This window comes from Trichechus manatus, unplaced genomic scaffold (genome assembly GCF_000243295.1).
Source record: "Trichechus manatus latirostris isolate Lorelei unplaced genomic scaffold, TriManLat1.0 scaffold00006, whole genome shotgun sequence".
Classification (NCBI taxonomy): Eukaryota; Metazoa; Chordata; class Mammalia; order Sirenia; family Trichechidae; genus Trichechus; species Trichechus manatus.
Window position 1 is genome coordinate 1,211,342 of NW_004443942.1, and position 23,366 is coordinate 1,234,707.

General features: G+C 42.9%; 1 protein-coding gene across 3 annotated transcripts in view; it reads right to left on the reverse strand.

Moving 5' to 3' along the window:
* The window catches only part of SCUBE2 (signal peptide, CUB domain and EGF like domain containing 2), a 76,599-nt gene extending 53,239 nt beyond the window's left edge, over positions 1–23,360 (reverse strand). The window contains exons 1-6 of one of the 3 annotated variants that reach the window (XM_023737078.1): positions 23,228–23,345; positions 21,764–21,886; positions 13,443–13,568; positions 8,891–9,025; positions 3,441–3,566; positions 337–453 (exon numbers count right to left, since the gene is read on the reverse strand). In XM_023737078.1, coding sequence (XP_023592846.1) covers positions 337–453; positions 3,441–3,566; positions 8,891–9,025; positions 13,443–13,568; positions 21,764–21,886; positions 23,228–23,345 — 745 coding nt within the window. Of the gene's footprint in view, positions 1–336; positions 454–3,440; positions 3,567–8,890; positions 9,026–13,442; positions 13,569–21,763; positions 21,887–23,227 lie in introns of all 3 variants that reach the window. The other 2 variants (XM_004369633.1, XM_004369632.1) reach the window with 2 other exon arrangements.
* Positions 23,361–23,366: the final 6 nt, after the last annotated feature.

The window sequence follows — 23,366 nt, forward strand, 5'->3', positions numbered from 1 at the left end:
GACTGTAAAGACTGTTCTGTCATCCCAAACAGCTAGCTCTAGCTTCACTTAGCCCTCGCCCCTTGGGATATGCTGTCCTAGTCTCCAGAACACCAGTGTCAGGAGCAGTCTGGTCCAAGAGAGGAGGAAGGGCTTTCCAAGGTAACACAGGAAAAGAGGGACAGAGTAGGGTCTAGATCCCTGTCCCTTACCCCCAGTCCAGGCTTAGACCACGCCGACTGCAACATATGAAGAAAGCCTTGCACCTGGTGCTAAGCACCACCACCGAGAGTGCCTGCATTCAGGGTATGTACAGGCTTGGGCAGACCCTCACCCAGTGGGTGTGTCAGCACTCACCGAGGCAGCTCCGCCCATCTGTGTGCATCTTATACTGTGGATGGCAGCTACACTCTGGGCCTGTTGCCGTGTCCTCACAGGAGTGCTGGCACCCACCGTTTCCATGGTTACAGGTCACTGAGAGGAAAATGATTTGGCACATAAAGCACTGAGATTTCCACAAGCACGGCTGGTTTGCTTAAGAACTCTGATTTTCATTCAGCAAGTATCTGAGAACCTTGTATGTGCCATGCACTGTGCATTAAAGAGCTAAGCCTGACTCACACCCTGTCCTATGGGGGAGACAGTCATGTAAACAGATAGTCACTACACACATAGAAATGTGGAAACACAGGTTTGAACAAAGTCATACAGGATGATGGAGATGGGAGAGTCGAGGGAGATTTTCACTATTTAAGGGAAATTATATCAAGAGAATCTAGAGTAGTGCTTTGCTCTTGCTAGAGAAATTTGTGTATTAATTCAGCGCTACTGGTACTTTGGGGAATGCAACAGCATTTTAAACAGACAATATCTAATTTGTACGTAACCTGTTGCCACTGTCATTGAGTTGATTCCAACTCACAGTGACACTATAGGACAGAGTAGAACTGCCCCGTAGGGTTTCCGAGGCTGTAATCTTTATGGAAGCAGGCTGCCACCTCTTTCTCCTATGGAGTGGCTGGTAGTTCAAACCACTGACCTTTCGGTTAGCTGCTGAGAGCTTTAACCACTGTACCACCAGGGCTCCTTAATTTATACATATATGTTAGGATTTCTCCCATTGAATTCTATATGGATTAGTTTGAAGGGAGGGTAATCAGAAGAAATGATGACTCTTTGTACATGATTAATGCAATATTAACCAATAATTATAAAGACTATGTACGAAATCATTGATGACAGGCCAAAACAAAACAAAACTATCTCCTTATCAAACTGTTAACAGTGGTCACCTCTGGCAAAGGCAAGGAGAAGGGGAGAAGACTGCATGTTTTCTTTATACACTTCTGGACTGCTTGGATTCTTACATAAGCATGTGTAATTTTCCTAATTTAAAAAATAATAACAACATATTTCTGATGTAAGAAAAACATTCTATGATTACAGTTATGTATAACTTGTGTATGCATATGAACAACTAAATAGAAATATGGAAAAAAGTCAAAACAGATGGTTATGTGGTGGGATTCTGGATTTATTTATTTTTCCTTAAATGCTGTTGTAATAGTATTTGAGCAGTGACATCTTAAAAACATTTAAATTTTTAAAATGCAAACTTTCTAGTGTTCTACCTCCAGTAACTGACCCCTGAAAAATTGTAAAATGCTGAGAGTCTCACTTCACAGCTGAGTATTTGGAGGATGTGTTTCCTCCTTCTGACCATAGCTGGAGGCAGTTTTGTTCCTCTGGCAGGAGAAGTGGTTTCCACTCTGCTCAGCCCACTGGGAGCCCTCCCAGAGAGACTCACTTTCAGGGGTCCTAAGATCTTGCCATGAAAGTAGTGGTAGTTCAGAATTCTCGCCTTCTATGCAGTAGACCCAGGTTCAATTCCTGGCCAATGCACCTCATATGCAGCTACCACCCATCTGCCAGTGGAGGCTTGCGTGTTGCTTGATGCTGAACAGGTTTCAGCAGAGCTTCCAGACTAAGACAGAGTAGGAAGAAAGGCTGGTAACCTATTTCCAAAAGTCAGTCAGTGAAAACCCCGTTGATCACAATGGTCTAATCCCACTGTGTATGGGGTCACCATGAGTCGGGGGCCAACTTGACAGCAGCTAACAAAAACAAGAGCTTGTCAGAGCCTGCCTGTTATCTGAGTGTGATTGTGTACCAGCCCTGACTGGGCAGGCTTCCAGGCCACACTCTACTTTGTGATTGGGGCAGTGGAGACAAGTCTCACTGCGGAAACTGTGTTCTCACCTCTTAACCTCTAAGGTCTACTCACTGTAAACAACCATCCCTAGCAAAAATTGCAGCAGTCTTCTGTCCATAGGTTTGGGAAGAGTTCCTAAGGGGAAATTCTTAGTGTTTTCTCTGGTATAATTAGTAGTTTAGAAATACCTTTAATTGTCAGTTGTTTCCTGTTACCTAATGGAGTTTCACTATCTCTATCATTCTGTGTCGGCTATGTCTGGACTATGTATACCATTTATTCACCCATTCATTAAACAAATGTGATTGGACATGTGCTGTAGTAGGTGCCAAGAGGATACTGAGAGGTAAAAACAAGACCAGTCCTTGACTTGGAGTTGCTCATAATTGGGGAGTCAGACACATAAATACACAATTTAACCCAGAGTGTCATGCAATATAATTAAGGAATGAACAAAGGGCTGTGGGAGCAAAAATACAAAATGACTGCCCTGTCTGAGGCCATTTGGGAAGGCTTCTGAGGTAGTATAGCAAGGGATTAAGAGCACAAGCTTTAGAGTGGGGTAGACCTAGGTTTGAATCCTAATTTGCCACTTACTCCTTGTGTGACCTTGTTGCTTTAACTTCTCCATAATTTTCTCAACTGAAAAGTAAAGATAATAATAACTTAGCACAAAGGGTGGTGGTTATAAGGATTAAATGGAATAAGGCATATGCTTGAGACAAACCTTTGCACATAATAAATACTCCAAAAAATGATAGCTAATATCCTATTATATTGGAAATTAGGCAGGATATTAAAGGTTGAGTAACAATTTGCCAAGCCAGGAAGGAAGGAAGGCTTGGGAAAAGGCTTGGAGGCACGAAAGAATACAGGCTGTTCTTCAAAAGGCAAGGATTTGATGTTTGGGCAAAGGAGACAGATGAAGCTTGTAAGAGATGTAGGAATCAGGTAGCAAAGAGCTATTGGACAAGAAATCTGACTTTATTCTGTGGGGATAGGGAGCCCTGCTCCCCAACATTCACACTCTTTACTCCTGAATTTAATTTCCTTCTGATTGGCCCCTTAAAAGAACATCATTTCCCTTCCCTATGGGAGACCACCTTTCTACAGTGAACTAAGTGCCTGGTGGAGGTGCCAGGTGCCTTCCCTGTTGCTGATGTGGTGGCATTTCTGATGCCGGGGCTGCGAAAAACAACCTCTGGGGTATGGTGGTCCCCAGCGTGGGCATGCACTAGTCCATACTTACAGATGCAGTCTCTCTGGTTCTTGGCCAGCTCAAAACCAGGCCTGCACTCGCAGGCGGCACTGCCCCTTGGGGCCTCCTTGCAGATGTGACTACAGCCGTGATCCTTATTCATGCAGCTCAGGCCCTCTGCAAAACAGCAGCATGTGGCAGGTGACCAGCTGTGGTCAGAATCCTGAGCCAAGGGGAGCTGCAAGGGGCTGGAAGGTGGGCCACAGACCTGCCTGTCTGGGTCTCCATCAGCCTCACCTTTTAAAAAAGTACATCATTAGCTTATACGAAATATCTAGAATTGGCAAATGCATAGAGACAAAAGTTTATTAGTGGTTGTAAGAGGCTGCGGGGGGGAGGAATGCGGAGTTACTGCTTAAAGAGTACTAAGTTTCTGTTTGGGGTGATGAATAACTTTTAGAAATGGATAGTGGTTAAAACAGCTATTTTTGTTATATATATTTTAACACAATAAAATTAAAATTTTTTTTTGAAACAAGAATATGCCATTAAAATCAAGCTGATCAATTAACAGAGGCATGAAAAATTTCTTATGTCACCCATGAGATACGATGTCTCAGCTCTCCTAAAGAGGTGGGAGCCTTCCCAATAAATTGAAAAGAAAGTTCCCCCCAGGAGCCCTCTGTTGGGTGAGGGATCAAAATCTGCTGACCCCAGAAACCAGTGCTCAGACTCTCATCTCTGCTATATCATTACCCTCTAGCTGATCGAGAATGCAAGGGACAAAGGAGAATCCCCCTAAGAAAAGCTGCAGATAGACTGGTGAAGATGTCCAACTTTTTACATACCCTTGAAAACAATTTTCAAAACATTTAGATCCCCTCCTCCACCAAATCCACACTTTGGAGGTGAATGTGACCACTGCATGTTAATATCATCACACGGACACCTGCCTAGGGACCTCTCTTATGGGACCCATCCTCTGTTACTCTCTCGTCTCCTTCCTCAGCAGGCTCAAGGCATAAGCCTCTGGCAGATAGTGTCATAGAAACAACACAGCAACAAAGTCAACAGAAAGACAGACCTCATACATGCAGTTTCTTTTAGCTGCTGTATAATTTTTTTAGGTATAAGTTTCCATTAGTCACAATTTTGTGGTAGTGGTACAGGAAGGGGGATTATTTTCCTGGATAGTTTAACATGCGTCTAAATGATGGGGCCACCACCCATTTATCAGATTGCTATGATGCTGGAAGCATGCTATCAGTATTTCAAAAACCAGCAGGATCACCCATGGTGAACAGATTTCAGCAGAGCTCCCAGACTAAAACAGGAAGAATGGCCTGGTGATCTACTTCCGAAAATTAGTCAGTGAAAACCCTGTGGATCACAACAGAATATTGTCTAGTAAAATGATGCAGGGCCGGGAACATTTCTTTCTGTTTACGTAGGGTCACCGTGAGTCAGAGCCAACTCAATGGGAATACCAACAACACCACCTGATGGGGAGACAGTGAGACAGCGACGTAAACGCCCACGTTTCACCAGCATCGTGGCTCATCTCAGCACCGGTTCTTTGAGACCTTGCTGCCTACCAGCACACCCAAGAGTATTCCCTAAACATCTGCTTGGTTTGTACTGTGTTATTAAGTATCTGTTCGTATGTTGCCTCTTCACATTTGTGTAATGCAACTCTAAAACATCGTTGAGAATAGGGGCTTTGTTCTCATTAGCTCTCTACTAACAAGACACCTTCTAATAATGGCTGTGAGAACAAAAAGCTTTCATTCACTTCTCTAAGATCCAATCCTGTTCTGTACTGTGCCCTGAAACCTTAAGCCAATAGGTCCTAAGGGGTCAAAAGTCTCCTCCAATTCTCACCACAGAGCCTCCTATCTATGCTTAACTGGAACAACTGTTTTAATACAAACAGATACCATCCTTATTCCAAAAGACAGCACAACAGTTCATACAACCATACTCTCTTGAGTCTCTCTTAAAACCATCTCCTTTTTTATCCGATAGCTACGAGTTGTTTGCACTCCACCTCTCAATCCACTGGATGTTGCTGGGATCCATTCACCCATGCCAAGGGCTGCTGTCAATTTACACAGAAAGAGGCATGTACTGGATCGGTGAAAAGTTCTCTTTGCTCCAGCTGGTAATCCTGAAGATGTTATTTGCTCTCCAGAACCATGACGGCACAAGGAGGTAGAAGCTGCCTCCGGAAGCAGTGTCCTGTCCTCCTGAGAAGGCCTAGCAAGCCCTGTGTTTGTCCTTAGGTCAGCAGAGTATTCGAAATAACAAGTCCCGGGAGCACCCAGAGGTAAATTTAACAGTGCCCAAGAAAAGGCAGGAAGACACCTGGAAAGCACACTCCCCAACAGGTCAGCTTTTTCTTCTTCTTCTCTTTTTAAAACTCTGTTTACAAGTCTGTTAAAGACATCCGAAAAGTGACCTTTACTGCCTCAGAGCAACTCATTTACACAAGAAATATTTCGTAAGAACTAACCGTGTGCCAGATGCTATGGGGATACACAAAGACGTCGCCCCTTGAAGTCATATCATAAAGTTACTGGAAGGTAATGGAGGCTTAAATGGCTCTGGAAATGCTGAGGCCTTTCAACAGGTGACTCTAAAGCTTTTCAGAGTACCCTGACTCAAGTAAGGCCACTGTTAGAGGAGGCAGACCGATCTGGTCCAAACCAGGAGGCCCTGGCCTGGCAATCGCAGTTAGGTTGTTACTTGACCAGGAGGGAAACAGCTTGAGAACATTTGAACACCCCATTCTGGTGCTCCCCAGGCTCAGGGTTCCACTGAAGAATATTTCTCGAAACCAAATTAAAATGTGCCCTGAGAACAGGTCAAGAAACATTCCATAAAGTAGAAAAATAGCCTGCTAAGAGTACAGCCCCTTCCTCATTACTCTGAAAAGGCAGCAGCACAACCATCTAAAAATATTCTCAGACCAGACAAAACAAGAGAGGAATGCTCATTTTGAGAGCCTGAGCACCCATGAATAGGAACAAAGGCAGGCTGGGAGTGATGTATCTCTCCCCAGCCTACCCCCATTACATGGGTGAAAACACACAGTCTCTTTATCAGAGCTTTGGGGGTCTCTAAAATCAAGAAAGAAAAATCAATAGCTTGAGCTTTCCCTCAGAACCAGCTATCATAATCCTTTAGACTGAAGAGCATTTTGTAAATAATTATTAAAGACAACAGTAGCAACACTAGAAGAGGCTAGCTTGCAGTATTACCTTCTTTTAAACATTTTTAGGGAGTCAATGGTAGGTTTTAAGGTCTATTAATTTAATGCAATTTCTAAGGGTTTAATATGCAAATAAAGGCAGAAATCCTAGAGGAACATTATTTGCATGTTGTTCTATTTGAAGAGTTAAAACCTTAGACTGGAAGGGGTTTCAGCTACAAACAGTTATAATCTGTCAGCTCGCACCACAATGGACTTGCCAAGCAATCAGGTTGAAATGCAACAGAAAATCACATACAGGGCTTCCAGACCACAACTCAAATTCTTGGATTTTGGTTTTAGTTTCAAACAAATATGTTCATTTTAAATACCCTTCAGGGGATCCAAGAATGTCTGAATTATAGAAAATTTAGAAACCACAGTTTGCAGAAAGGAATTGCTTTTGTATTTGTTTCTGTGATGGGAGTGTTACAGTCTGTAGCTGTAATCAGTCTTGGGGGTTTGCAGGAGGGGAGAAGTGCAAGGATAATAGATGGTCGTAATCACTACAAGCTGCTTTGTGAGCCGGTGGAATCAATTCTGGGAGTGTTCAAGCAATGGCTTTACCGCTGAGCCCCCACCTTCCTCCCCAGCCACCTAAAGAGAAAGTCAGAGTGACTTCCCAGCAGGCAGCTTTGAGCTGCCAAAAAGTGAGATGACCTGAGATTCGGATCCCCCTGAGCTGCTGGCATCTATGATTTCATTCCCCCATGAGTTCTGCCTGCTTCGGACAAGACTACAGGGCATACTCAAGACTCCAGAGAACCTGGCAGAAAAATGAAACCCAAATGCTACTCTATCAAAGGCGACACCTAGCATGAGATAAGGAATCATCTGGTTATAGCCAGTGTGTGTGACTCCCCTGCCCCAAACACTGAGAATGAGCAGACTCATGGGTAGTATTAGGCATTAAACCCACCAGCCCCTGGTGTTTTCTCTGACAATTCTTCCTAGTATCCAAACAGGTATTCTAGTCAAGGGTAAGGTATAAACCATCATTCTGGGAATAATGGAGAAAAAATTATCTTCCACGAAGAAGCCCTTACAAAAGTCACTAAAACCATGATTAAAACAATAAACCTACAAATTCATGATTAAAAACTAGAAGACCTTAAAATCACCTCATTGTTAAGTTATGAAAATGAACAAGCAGCACAGTCAAAGGGAATTAATAGTCTCATATTTAAGGTACTTCCCCTAAAAGCAGGCAGATGCAAACCCAGGAAAAATGCACACAGATACCAAAATGTGGTTCTTCGGCTTAATAAAGGGCAGAGATGAATTAAAAGGAAGACAGTCAGTTAAAAATGGATGTTTGGTCACATGTATTTAGTGTCTCTCCTTCCCAAGAACCCACTAAAATATTAGAGGAATGAAAAAGGTACAAGCTAAAAGCAAGGAAGAGAAGGAAAGGGAGGCCGTCAGAAGAGAAGAGTTTTCGGCAAATGTGGAGGAATAGTAAGTGATGACAGCAGGGGCGGATTAACCAGTAAGCACGGTATGCACCAGCTTGTATTGAGCAAGGTTCACGAGGGCTTAATTGTATTTACTTGCTAGTCTGTGGTGAGCAATTTCACAGGGGTTTCACCACCTCTTCGATGTGGTGGGGAAGAGGTGAAAGTGTGCACTGCAGATTGGTGGGAAGGCACAACTGGGCTCATGTGTACATTGCTTATTGGGTAATCTGGCCCTCAATGACATGAGGTGAAGGAAGTCATGGCACAGACAGCCCAAGTCGGAGGAGGGAGTCCATCAGCCCCACAGAACCCCAGAGGCTCAGAGCGCAAAAATGCAAAGCATAGGGAAGGGCCAGATCTAGCTTGGGGTTTAAAACAGAGCAATTCATTGAAAGTCTCCTTAGGAAGGATCCAGCCCCCTCCCTATCCACACAAAGCAAGGAGCAGGCTCGTACTAGTGCTGTGGTTTCCAGCACCTTTTTGAAAAACATGGCATATCATCCATCATATTTCTCCTGAGACATTTACTCATGTTTGAAACGTTCTCTATTTAAAGATTAGAATCAGAGGATGTGAAGTTCAAGGGGACCTCAGAGCTCACCCAATCCAACCCACTGATTTTGCCAGGTAGGGAAGTTGAAGCAAAAATAACTTGCCCAGAGTTACCCAGTAGCAGAGTCTGGACTAGTTCTCAAGTCTCCAGAGCTTTCTACCCCATGCTTCCCTTTAAGTTCACTGCTAGGGGGAGGTCTCAGATGTGGCCCTGCCCCCTACCCACAGCAGGGCAAAGGTACCTTCTGAGCGGTGAATGCACGTGTGCTGATTGTCACTCAGGAAAAACCCCTCCTTGCAGCGGCACTCGTAGCTCCCCATGACGTTGACACAGATGTGCTGGCAGCCACCATTATTCTCCAGGCACTCGTCCACATCTGGAAGGAAAAAAGGAACAGGCTTTGTTTTTGTGAATATTTACATACCCCACCCAGCCCAGCATCTCAGGGGCTCCTGCTAAGCAGAGATGAGGTCCCTTCTTTGGGTCCTTGCATCACAGAAGCTCTTAGAATCCCAGCCCTTTGGGCCCACAGAAGATTAACCCAGCCCTCATGGGTCTGGGGCTCACTTAGCTAGGCCCTCCACATGAACACAAGAGAACCAGTTCAGTAAACATTTTCGGAACACCTTCTCTTTCCAAAGCACTGTGCGAGACAGTAAAATACAGATGAGCAAGAAAAAATTCCTTCCTTCTAGGAGAATTTCCTTCAGTACAGGGAGAGAGACAAATATACAAATAATTATGAGATAAGGGAAAAGGTGGCACAAAGGAAACAGGTTGTGGGGTATCAGGATGGGTTTTATCGAAAAACTGGTGAAGACAGCATCTTAAGGATTTCTTCAATTATAAATCAGGAAAAGGACTCCAGGCAGAAGACACAGTGTGAGCAATAGCATAGGCTGGGAAGCATGAAGTCTATTCAGATAACAGTGAGTCATTCAATTTGGCTGGAGCACAAGGTACATGTAGGGAAGTTACAGGAGATAAAGTTGGGAAGATAGATTAGGGTCACACTGCAGAGGACTTTGAATACCAGACAAAGAAGTTGCTACTTAATTTGGAAGGCAGTTGGAAACCACTAGAGCAGAAAGGGACATGCTCAGATACTGCTTTGGGAAAAATAAGGTGGCAGCTGAGGGTAGGACAGAGGGAAAGGGAATAAATCAAAAGCCTGGGAGTCCAGCTTCACACACATGCCTGAAATAGCCATGGCCAGAGCTGGTGGGGGCTGGACCTGGGGCCTGGCAGTGTGATTGCTCAGAATGGACAAGATAGAAAAGGCACTGTGGTATGGGGCCTACAGGGCATGGAGCCTCTTGGGTTGTGCGGTAGGGCATTATTACAGGGCCGGAAGCTGACACTGAGGCTTTTTGGCTGAGAAACAGGGAGGGAGAGCAGCGCTAGGTACAAAAATAGGGGTGGAGATACGGTTGGCCCCAACCAAGGCAGGGAGCTGACATTCCAGGGACAGCGGGAAACCTGAGGCAATTGGTTGGAAGAGAATCGGATCTTGTAAGTATAGCTTTGAAAATCATTTACTTGCAGTTGCCTAATAAAGTGATGGATGTAGATGAGACAGCCAAAGGCAGGAATATGGAAAGGTAGAGAAAGACAGCAGGGAGGAGACAGCCAGAGGTAGAATTCTGGAGAATGTCTATGTCCCAGGAGCTGAAGCCCCAGAGAAGGAGCAGGCAAAAAGGCAAGGAGGAAGGAAGCCTTCCCTGACCTGCCTTCTACCATGACTTCAACACTACCCTAGGGGACCTTCCACGTGTCCTATAACACCCTGTGCATACTTACTTCACTGCATTCTCAAAATCTTATCCATCTCCACTAGATTGCAAACTCCTAGAGGTCAGACTTCTGTGGTATTTAGCCCAGCGCTGGCACATAGCAGCTGCTCATTTACTGTTCAGTGAATGAACAAACAAGAAAGAGAGCACAGCATCACTAGAGCCAAAGAAGAGGACACTTCCAGTGACAAAGCTCAAGGAGAAGGCTGCTATAAAAGCAATTTATTTTCTCCAGCCTAATTTCTCATGTGCCTATCAGTAGCTCCTGGGCACATGTGTAACAAGAAAATTCACATTTAAATATCTGTTATCTGGTTTCAAGCTTCAGATCTTAGTCATCTGTCCTCCCATGCTACCAAGCAGATGCCTGACTAAACTGATGGGACTTGGGCCATCCCCTGAAGTCTAACAAACTTGCCCTTCTCTATGCCAAGGGGTAAAGAAAGCACATTCCTGAGGATGAGTCGCGCTGGAACACACCTGGCCTAAGTATCCACAGTGAGGACTCCAGGTAAGCAGGAGAGGTCTGTTTCCTGAACATCAATTTCTGGATTGGTTTTGAGTAAAGGCATGCTCCCCTTCAAGCTGCCACATCCCTACTCCACATTTAACCCACCATTCCTTTTCTTCGAAGCAATTAGAATCATGTCATGCAGCTGAGTGATACACCATGATTGGATAAATGTACAAATGTGTGTGTGTGTTTACATACACAGATGTTGTTCACTAGGCTGGATGAGTTTCTCCAGATTATGAAACAGTGGTTCTCAACCCTGGCCACACCTTAGCATCCCCACCTTCAGAGATACTGATATAACCAGTCTTGGATGAGGCCTAGGCAATGGTGTATTTTTAAAACTTCATGGCCCAAGCTGCTCCTTCACAGGTGATTCTAACATGTGGCCAGGGTTGAGAACTCTACTGTAACGCCGAATAGCTGTGATGTGCTCCCAGACACTCAATAAATAGAAACTGCATTCAGCTGCAGTAAGCTGCATTGAAGAGCTGCATTCATTTTTCAAGATCACACGCGGTTATGATCTCGGTGCACTCTGGGTTTTATGCCAGAGCTAAATGGTGTTCGTACACTGTATATTCTGGCTAATATATTTGTGGCTAATGTGTGGTTAGGGGACCAAGGAGAAGCGAAGGGTCATCCCAGAGAACACAGGAAATGCCACTCCTGAACAGTATTTGGCTCTGAGTTGCTTTCTTGTCACAAAATGCTTCAGCCCTTGCAAGTCTCAATGGCAGAGAAGTCTCTTGGTGTGCTGGTCCTGAGCTTCTAAATGTACGATTTTATTTTCTGGTGCTTTCCTATTAAAGAATCCTTAGCCCCTTCAGACATACTCTGTAGACACTCAGGGAAGTCTCAGGGATCCTTAGCTACAAAGTCCACAAAGGAACCCCAAGGAGGGAAAATGGTGATACTCTGCCGAAATATCTGTGTTAGCGGCCAAGGCAAGAAAAGACTCTGGCCTCAGGATTTCTCAGCAAGCTTTCACCTAAGAGCCACCCCACCCAGCCCCAACCCTCAGATGGTTCAGCTCCTTGCTCTTAGGAAGCTCACACTCTCTCCCCGGGGACTGTGACCCTCTCACCATGCTGTAGATTAGAGCACGGGAGCAAAATGCCACTGTTGGCAAATCAAAGGGGAATGGGAGATTTCCCTTGAAAATGGTAAAAACATACTATATGCTTCCCAACAAATCAGACACTGAAAGTGATTTCATTTTTCTGATTTTTAAATTAATCTTGATTTGTTTCCTGTTCTTAAAATGTCTCTCAAATGTGTTCCTTGGTGGTACTGATTGCTTAGAAAGTCTGCAGAGGGGTTGTTGAAACTGCAGCCCTCATCAGATCTTACTGACTCGGTGCAGGCTTGGAAGGCCAAGTGGTCTGTACACCTAAGAGCCTGACTTCTCACACAGAGCAGGAAGCGACAGAGTCTATATCAGGATGGGGCTCTAGGTGACACTAAAGTGGAATAAAGGCCATACAAGTGTTGAGTTCAAAAGGAAATACTCCCCTCCCTTGCTTCAGAGCCCCATCACTCAAAAAACAAGTTCTGCCTGTACATATCCAGTGCCTTTTATGCTGATCTCAAAGCATTTGATCAAGTGGTCATTCCTATTCACCATAAGGGGACATCTGAATAGCTGTCCCCACAGAGTCAGGGGCCGGCCCAAGCTGCTCATTAGATTCCTACATGTACACCAGCAGGTCAACCACAGGAAGGGTCATTAGGATCCTTTGACATGGGAGGCTATGCGCCTCCCATGATGTCTTCTTGTACAATTGATATAAGTAGCACTGGGATGCAAACAGACCTGCCTGCCAGGTGTGTGTGCTGCATCCTCTAAGATCATGCAACACTCAACCTCATCTAATTGCTTGCTGTTTCTAAGTTTTGCTTTATTCCTGGATAAGGAACCAGTGTAAACAACACCTTTTGCAGTCCTTAACTCAGCAATTGAAACTCCAGCAGATGTTTCTGTTTTGTGGAATACTAGGAAGATGTTAGTGGAAAGTTCCTGTTTGTCTTTTCCTCTCTTTAAAAAAAAAAAAAAAAAAAGAGGGAGTCTACCCAGCTGTAATCTGTGCAACATTTGGAGTTATTTCAAGACAAGGAGCTCTACCTAATTCCAGAATACAGATGCTTACAGAGCTAAAGAAATGGTTGTAAGTAAGGATCTTTTAAAAATAAGACCAAAAATCTTAAAAGTGACAAATCAATTCTAGAAAATCAATAAATAATAATGACCCTGTCCACCCACCTCCTCAGGCAAATGGAGGTTTTATATTATGAATCATCACATAAAAACTAAAAACACTTTATCTGATTTTCTATCAAGAAGTCTGATCTCTTGGGGAGCAGACAACATAAGTCTCTATTCTCCATCTTGTCTTAATGAGTATATTTTCATCGAAGGAAACAAAAGTGTGGGGGTGCTGGAAGAAGTGTAAAGGAGAATCACCGTTTCTAAATGTTTTCCTTACCAAGACAATTGTGACCATCATGAGCCAACATGAAGCCATCGAAACAAGTGCAACGATAGTTGCCTGGAATATTCAAACAGTCATGGACACAACCTCCGCTGAGTTCGTTTTCACATTCATCAATGTCTGAGGATGAAAACAGAAGTGAATCAGACAAGTGCCAAATCTTTGATATGGAGACAAGGTCACCAAGTCTACTCCTGAGTTGGCATTATCTTTTACATTCACTTTTCAACATCTCACTTGTTGGATTTTTCTGTAGAGCAAACCTAACAGAGATTCCACTCAAAGCTTGCTTCTTAAAGGCTAGGTTTCAGATTACACAAACCATAAACTGCAATAAATAAAGCAGACCATTTCCACCAAATAAGTTTCAGTTCTCATAAAAGAGAATCAAGAAATATAAGTGTTTATAAAAAATAATGTAAAAAAGACAGGAACAGATAATTCAAAAAATCAAATAAAAGTGGCTCTCAAACAAAAAAAAAATCTTCAAACATTTTTATAATTAGAGAAATGCAATTTATAACAATACTGTGATGCCACTTCTTACTTACTAGACCAGCAAAAATTAAAAAGGATGACAAAATATTCTTTTGGCAGGCTATGGGGAAACAGGCACTCTGGTGGGCATACAAATTGGTACATTCCTTCTAGGGAGAAATCTGGCAATACCTAACAAAACTACGTATGCATTTACCTTTTAACCAGCCATCCCACTTCTAGGAACATACCTGGAAGATACATCTCCAAAACAGAAAAACATATGCACAAAGTTATTCATCACAGCATTGTTTATAATTGTAAAACACTGGAAACAACTTAAATGCTCAAACATAGGAGAGTGGTAGAATGAACTATGGCACATCTACTCAATGGAGTACTATGAAGCTGTAAAAATGAATGAAAAACAAAGATCCCTATGAACTGCTTTGGAGTAATTTCCAGGATATACTGTTAAATGAAAAAAGTAAAACACAAAAGAGTATGCTACCCTTCATATAAGAAAGAAGAGGATACCAAAAAAAAAATGCGTGAAATTCCAACAAGCTTTTTTTGCAAAAATTGGCAAACTCATCCTAAAATTTATATGGAAATGCAAAAGACCCAGAAAAGCCAAAACAATTTTGTAAAAGAACAAATGTGAAGGACTTTTACGTATCAATTTCAAAACTTACTATAATGCTACAGTTATCAAGACATTTGGTACAGGCATAAGGATTAATCAATGGAATAGGATCGAGAGTCCAGAAATAAAGCCTTATATTTATGGTCACTTGATTTTCAGCAAATGTGCTAAGAGAATTCACTGGGGGAAATGATATTGTTTTCAACAAATGGTGCTGGGAAATATGAATTTAGACCCTTACCTCATACAACATACAAAAATTAACTCAAAATGGATTATAGCTAAATGTAAAATCTAAAACTGTAATACTTTTAAAAGGACTTCTATCTATAATATACAAAGAACTCTTATAACTCAATAAGAGGAAGACAAACAACCCAATTTTAAAATAAGCAGAAGATATGAACAGACATCACCAAAAACGATACGTGAATGACTAAGAAGCACATGAAAAGATGTTTAACATCATTAATTACTAGGGATGAGCAAATTAAAACCACAATGAGATACCATTTCACACACACTAGAATAGCTATAATAAAAAAGACAGACGTTAACAAATGTTGGTGAGGATGTGGAGAAATGGGAACCCTCATATATTTCTGGTAGAAATGTAAAATGGCACAGCCACTTTGGAAAACAGTTTGGCAGGTTTTTAAAAAATTAAACATAAATTTACCATATGACCCAGCAATTCAACCTCTAGAACAACCCAAGACAAATGCAAACATATCTATACAAAGACTTACATGTAAATGTTCTAGCAGCATTATTCACAATAGCCAGAAAGTAGAAACAACCCGAAGGTACATCAACTAGTGAATGAATAAAAAAAATGTGGTATATCCATATACTGGAATATTATTCAACAATAAAAAAGAATGAAATACTGATATACTCTATAACACAAAAGAACTTCAAAACATTATGGCAAATCAAAGAAGCCAAACACAAAAGATCACATATTATATGATTCCATTTACATAAAATGTGCAGAAAAGTCACATTTATAGAGCCAAGAAGTAGATTAGTGGTGGACTGGGACTGGGACTGGGAATAAGGATTAACTGTCCATGGGTATGAGGGATCTTTTGTGTGTGTGTGTGTGTGTGCTTTAGATGAAGGTTTACATAGCAAATTAATTTCTCATTAAACAATTAATACACATATTGTTTTGTGACCTTGGTTGCCAACCGTGTGACATGTCAACACTCCCCTCTTGTCTACCTTGGGTTCCCCATTTCTATTCGTCCAGCTTTCCTGTCCCCTCCTGCCTTCTAATTCTTGCCCCTGGGCCGATGTGCCCATTTAGTCTCAAATACATGGCTGAGCTATGTGTATTATTGTTTGTTTTATGGGCCTGTCTAATCTTTAGCTGAAGGGTGAACTTTAGGAGTGAACTCAGCATTGAGTTAAAAGGGTGTCCAAGGGCCATACTCTCGGATTTTCTCCAGTCTCTGTCAGACCAGTAAGTCTGATCTTTTTTTGTTCTATGTTTTTCTTCAGCTCCGTCCAGGACCCTCTACTGTGATCCCAAGCATGGGGGATCTTCTTGGAGTGAAGAAAATGTTCTAAAACTGCATTATGGTAATGAATGCACGATTCAGCTAGTTTACCAAATCACTGATTTGTACACTTAAATGGGTGAATTTTATGTTATTTAAATTATATATCAATAAAGTTGTTAAAAAGAAAAAAATGAAATGCATATGTATCTGCTTATTTGTGGAAAAGAAATATAAGAAGGATAAACCAGAAACTAATGATATTGTTTACCAACAGAGGGTCAGGAAAGGGGTGGAAAGAAGGGGGAATGGAAAAGAGTAGTAGGGATGAGGAAGGAGCAAAACTTCTCTGATTATATCTTTTTATATAGGTTTAGACCATAGTAATGCTTTACATATATGCATATATACGTAACAGCAACAGGAAGCAGGAGTGGGGGGTGGAAGAGGATAAAAAATGGAATACAAAGAGAAACGAACACATTATAAATGAATAATATAACCATTCTGAAGGGGAAGGGGAAGAAAAGTACTAATCTAAGTAACTTTGAAGAGTCCCTGGGTCATGCAAACCATTAACATGCTCGGCTGCTAACCAAAACGTTGGAGGTTCAAGTCCACCCAGAGACACCTCAGAAGAAAGGCCTGGAAATCTACTTCTGAAAACTCAGCCATCAAAACTCCTGTACAGTATAGTTCTACTCTGACACACAAGGGGTTGCCATGAGTTGGAGTTGACTCCACAGTAACTGATTTTTTAAGGAACTGGAAAAGGCATCTTGACTGGATACTGTGAGGCTAAAAACAAAAATAATAGTATAGAAATACTGCACTCTAGTTAGCCAACTTGTTTCTCACAAAGTTACGGGCTGTTAATTTTGTAAATATTTTATGCATATACTAGGAATAAATAAGTAAATATATTGTAGATATTGAGAGCCAGGTTTCTCACTGTTAAAGAAAGAAGTTACAAATAAGGAAAGGGGAGGTTAGTGTTAACCTTGTGGTATTGGCTTAGAATCAGGAGTATTACTGTAACTTGTGGATATATATATATATATAAATACTCCTGATTCCAAGCCTAGATAGATAGATGATAGACAGACAGACAGACAGATAGATAGATAGATAGACAGATCTATGTGTGGAAGTATGGGTTAACATGTGTACATATATTTCCTGACAAGCCCTAGGAGCAATGACACCCCAGTAGCAACACCTAGTATCCAGATCTTGGTTTCTATATACCTTTTGCCAATAAATGGAACCAAGGACCCTTGGAAAAGTGGTTTGATTCCAGGGATGGGGAGGGGGAGATATGAGTCTGGAACATCTTGTGGTGCCAGAAAATTAGGAATTTCTCAAAAAAGGATGAGTGCATGTCAAAAGGACACAGGAGATAACCTGGAGGAGTTCCCAATAGCCAAAGCTGGAACAATTTGAGACAAAATTAAAAAATAATTATAGATAGAATAAAATAAATACCTATAAGTCCCTAATGATATGTATATATGTATGGATGCATGAAGGAGCCCTGGTAGCGCAATGATTAAGTACTTGTCTGTTAACAAAAAGGTCAGTGGTTCTTCTGCTCCACAGAAGAAAGATGTGGCAGTCTGCCCCTTGGAAATCATATGGGGCAGTTCTACTCTGTCCTATAGGGTTGCTACAAGTCGGAATTGACTCAGCAGCAATGAGTTTATGTATGTTATGTATGAATGAGAAGGGACAGCTCTTCCTTACAGAAGAATTCCAACTAATAAATGTTGAAGGAAAGAGAGAAATACAAAAATACCATTAGGAACACACCACAGTAATAATTGTTGCAGGCAAGATCCACAGATGGATGCTAAAATCAGTGGATGAAGATTTGAAGAGAAAAAGGAAATTGGCTAAGTCCCAAAGTATAACCCGCAAGACCTGTATCTATTGCAAAAAAAAAAAAACCAAACCCATTGTCATCAAGTTGATTCAGACTCATAGCAACCCTATAGGAGAGAGTAGAACTGTCCCATAGGGTTTCCAAGGAGAAGCTGATGGATTCAAACTGCTGACCTTTTGGTTAGCAGGTGAGACCTTAATCACTGTGCCACCAGGACTCCATATATTGCAAAAGGGAAAAAACAGTAACTCTGCAATGGAAAAACCCAACAGACACCATCTTAACCAGGTGATCAAGGTTAACACCACCTATAATGGGACTTGTTGACATCACGTGCCCTCATGTGATGCACTGAGTTAGACACTCTGTGATGGTGGTGTTATTGGTTGTCATTCCAACTTACAGCAACCTCATGTGTGCAAAGTAGAACTACTCCATAGGGTTTTTGCTTTGCCAAAAATGCATAACCTCAATCTTATGAGAAAACATAAGATATTCTACCAAAGAACTGACGAGTACTGATCAAATATGTCAATGTCGTGAAAGACAAGGAAAGACTGAGAGAGTGTAACAGATTGGAGGAGACAAAGGAGACCCAATGACTAAATGTAATGTGGGAACCTGGAACAGAAAAAAAAAACACTAGGGAAAAACTGGCCAAAGTTGAAGGAGGTCTGTAGTTTTTTTAAATAGTATTGTGCCAATGTTAATTTCCTGGTGTTGATAACTATACTGTGGTTATGTAAGCTGTTGACATTAGGGTATGATGGGTGAAAGGTATATGTGAACTCAGCATTACTTTTGCAACTTTCTGAAGTTTAAAATTATTTCAAAATAAAAATTTTTTAAGGAAAAATCCAGCTCCTTATACAAAGACCAAGTTTAGATTCATTCTTGTTAAGTAAGCTTGATTCACTTCCTTAAACTGAGAGGTGAGGATATATAATGGATACTGATCTCTGAGATCCCCAAAGTCCAGGATACAAGAAAGACCATTTGGAATAAAACATCATTTACCTAAAGCCACTTCTGAATCACATTATTTTAAACACTATTTATTCAGGGAACATACTTTCATTTCTCAGCGTTTTTGCACAAGAACATTTGTGGAGACTAAAACTCTGGTCACCCTGGGCAAACCTACTTCCCATCCTTGAATTTAAACTTAAGCAAGAGGCTCTCAATGATTACAGCACAAAGGATACCACGGGTTGGACCCAAAAGCCTTAAAAACTAATGGGCCAAGAACCACAGATAAAGGAGTTACATCTTTGAATATCTATATTTTTTAATCCTTGCAATTTTCATTTTCTCTCCTTTTCATTCTTGTAAAAAAATTTCCAATTCTGGATTTCTGTACCTAGAAATCCAAACAAAACAGGGACATCCTTACTTCTAGGTTTATAAATACTACAAGTATTCAAAAGATTCAATCCTACTAGAGTTTTAGTGTTAACTGTTAACAGTGACTACCTGTGCATCAAGAGATAGGAGGCTCTTTAATTTTCTATTTTATACATTTTTGTACTGTTTGGCCTTTTATTGCAATAATCATATATTGTTTTTAAACAAATTTAAATGTATGTACAACAACGCCAATCAATCATCAGTTATTTTAAACTAAATAGTAGACTTTTCAACTATAAACTGTTGGCAATTCAATTTCATTTGTAATAAATATGTCAAACCCAAAAGCTAAGAGTAAGGAAACTCTTGCTGCTTGTCATTCAACATCATTTACTAAATATGTACTATATATCTAAAAGAAACTGATAGCACCATTTCTGCTTCCAGAGAGTATACAGTGACTGGAGGAGATAGAAAAGCGAATGTTCTTCTCCCAACCAGGGTACTAACGTGAGTTCCAGTACTGAGGGAGAAGATGTATAGAGGGATAGGCAGAGAGATGTTTCTGGAGGAGATGGCCCTTTGGCCTCACATGACATAGGGCAGAGAGAGAGAGAGAGAGATGGCTGCCTGTCTCAGAGTAAATGCGAACTTGGAGAAACACAAGGGCTTCATGGATGAGCCATCAGCCCCACCTGCTGTGAACCTGACTAGGAGCACTCCTCTCCTGCTGAGAAAGGAAAAAACTTTGCTCCCCATGCATAAAGGAGAGCTTCCTGAATGATTGCCCGAGCCATGTCTTTAACTACCACCAGATCTGAACTTGCCCATTATAATCCCATCTGTTATACATATTCGCTGTCTATATTTTCTTTTAGTCTTCCCTTCCTTTTTAATAAAATTCATTTTGAAAATCTCACGTGTCTCAGCTGAGCTAAGAAGACAAGGAGACAATGCTACAAAAGCATCTGACAGTCACACAGCTATCTGATCAATACATTCTATATCTAGATATTTCACTTGTGGGTTCGTCTGTTTGTTAGAAAAGACATTTGTTAAGTTGCTAGTTATTAAGCCTAACTTGCACATTCATGTATTCAAAAACAAGAATGTTTATTGAGTGCTACCATATACCAGGCACTACTGGATATTACAAACTGTTCTAATACCAAGAATCTTTATTATTTATTGAGAGGTCATAATATGCAACAGTGTGGTTTGAAACATCAGGATATTAACGCTAGGCCATCAAATGGCACCAAATAGATGTTTAATAAATGTTTTCCTCCTGACCTAAAGAAGTTAAAGCATCTTTTAAAGTGTCTGGAAGGGACTGTCTTACTAGGCTTACAAGTTATGCAAGTATTCAAAAGATCAGTTCCCACCAGAGTTAAGCCTAAGTTGTAAAGAATTGAAAAGGGGACCACGAACATGCTTTTCAAGGTAGGGTCCAGAGGCAAGGAGGGAGTTGCAGAGATGAGTTCAATGCACTCCCATCAATTTTAAACTTCTTCCTGCATGGGACAACTATAAATATTAGGATCTCTCACACAACCAAAGAGGGATACCAGGAAGCTGAGTGAATATGAGAGATGTGGGGTGGGGGACAGAGCTGGGGTGGATACCTGACTTTTTCCTTCACCTGCAGACTAACTGTATGATCACGGTCACAAACCTCTCTCCTAAATCCTCTGAGCCTCAGTGTCCCCATCTGTAAATGAGTGATAGGATTGGCCCAGAGATCTCTGAAAAGTCCTGCCAGCTCTGACATGCCATGATTTCCATCCCCAGGCACAGCTTCCTCCTATGAGTGCCCAGTCTCCAGCCAGTTCTGAACTTAGAGTTTGTGACACTAAGCTAATCCCCACTGGCTCAGAACACAAAATGGCAGAGTTCAGACTTCGGGCTCCAAAACTTGCAGCTCTAAAGACTTAAAATATCCCTCTGCACACATTTTTTCAGGGTGCACCTGAAGCTCCAGTCAAGACAGGCCCTTCATGTAGCTCTAAAGCTTGGCAGGTCAGATGCCAAACAGCCCCAAGTCACAGACAAGATGGAGCTTCCAGTGCCAGCTGGGGAGGGCAGGACTTTAGCACTTAAGGCTCCAGGGTAAGGGTACAAACAGCCCCATGGAGGCACAGGTGGGCTCTCCTGGTCAATGTGCTATTTACTTTCTGCTCCCAAACAGAGCAGGGTCAAAAGACACTAAAGTACCCCTTTTTCTTTTTAGAAGCTAGACATAAGGAACAATTCAAACTCAGGTAAAAATGTGTGATCAGCTCTGGGAAAGACCTAACATTCCCGGACCTCTATGCTTCTGAAATACATTACAGGGGGTGGGTGATGTGACTTTGGGGAGGGGTAGAACTTTTAACCAACATAAGTGGCCACTATAAGGGCTAAGAAGGTGAGGAGCTTCCTTTGCTGGCCCACCCACCACTGGCCCCCAATCACTTACCCTCACACTGCCTGCCCTCTCCCTGGTAACCAGGTTTGCAGATGCACTTGTAAGAGGTGGGTGTGTTCTGACACAGGGCATTGGCATGGCAGTCATCCAGCCCTTGGGCACACTCGTCCACGTCTGCAAAAGAACACCACAGCAAGCTCCTGGTATAGTGCTCCAAGCCCTGCATGAGCTGGCCTTGGCCCCTCTCCAGAACCATCTCCCACCCACCCACCCACCCTACTTCACTTCTTGAAATCCAAACTGCTTAGGCGTCCCTAAAATGAACCACACCATTTCCAGGCACAACCTGTTCCTTCTGGCTGAAACATCCCCACCCTCACCTACAGTCCTTCCAGACTCAGTGCAGCTCCACCTCCTCCAGGAAGCCTGCTGTGACTCCCAGTGTAGGTGAAGTGTGCCCCACCACATGCTCCCACATTCATCTCCATTCTAGCACATATCATGTGGGGTTGTCACTGCCTGTTTTCCTGCCTGTTTCCTCAACTAGATGGTGTCTTGACAACAAACTGAGTCTGCGTCTGTCATGCCAAGCACAGTGCCTGGCACGTGAATAGGCAATAAACAATGTGTGCTGAAGGAAGAAGAACCAGGTTAGCAAAAAGTTCTGAAAACCCAGCATCTATTGGCAGCTTTCTCAGGGCTTGGAGTACAGCGGGGGAAAGCTTGCTCTGGACTCTGAGCAGACTCCGACCTGAGCCCTCAGATTAAAGAGGGAATGATGTCTCCCTCACACCCCCACACACCACTGCCCACCTCTCTCAACCTAGAAAGCGGCCTTGGCAGAAGTATTTCCTGCACTGACAACCACTCCAGGATGTTGATTAAAAACAAAAGTGTTTTGAAAGTATTGCAAGTCCAGTTAGCGCAGAATGTTCTGAGTACTTATCTCCAGCTGCAGAAAACCCAGGCTTGCTGCTAAAAAGGCTACTTAAGGGTATTCCCGGATTGCAGATCTGTTCCACAAACAGAAAAGTCCTTGAATTCCTGGAGCTTGCAGTTTCCCAGCCCCAGAAGAAAGAAGAGGCAGAGCTGTCATGGCCTCACAGATGTACCCTCGCCGGGACCCTCAGTTTCCCCACTTACACAGTGAGAAACTGAGACCCCCATATCCAGCACACCTTCCTTCCTGCTCACCCGGCTGAGGACAGTCTGACCAGCAAGCGCTCTCCAGGGACCCGGGGCGGCAGCAACTGTCATCAGACCCGGGTCCGAGGCCGGGCCGCGGGACGCAGGCCCTGGGCCTATGGCCCAAGCAGTCAGTGCTGGCGCCTTGGCCTGGCCGGCGGGTGAGGGCCCCAGGGAAGCTGGGGCCACGCGGAGCTCTCACCACTAAGCCCCTGGCCCGGCCACCCAGCTTGGGGTGACCCCGCGAGGGGACCCAGGGCAGCTCTTCCCGGCTCCGGCCCTGCACACCCCTCGCGCCGTGCCAGGTGCGCCCCACAGCCGGACACTCACCCTCTGGCGGCCCTGTGGCGCGGCCCCGGCCAGGCGGTAAGACCGCTGTCAGCAGCAGCGGCAGCAGCAGCAGCAGCGCCCGGGCCGCCCCGGGACAGCCGCGGCACGCGACCCCCATGGATGGTGCGGCGGCTGCGGG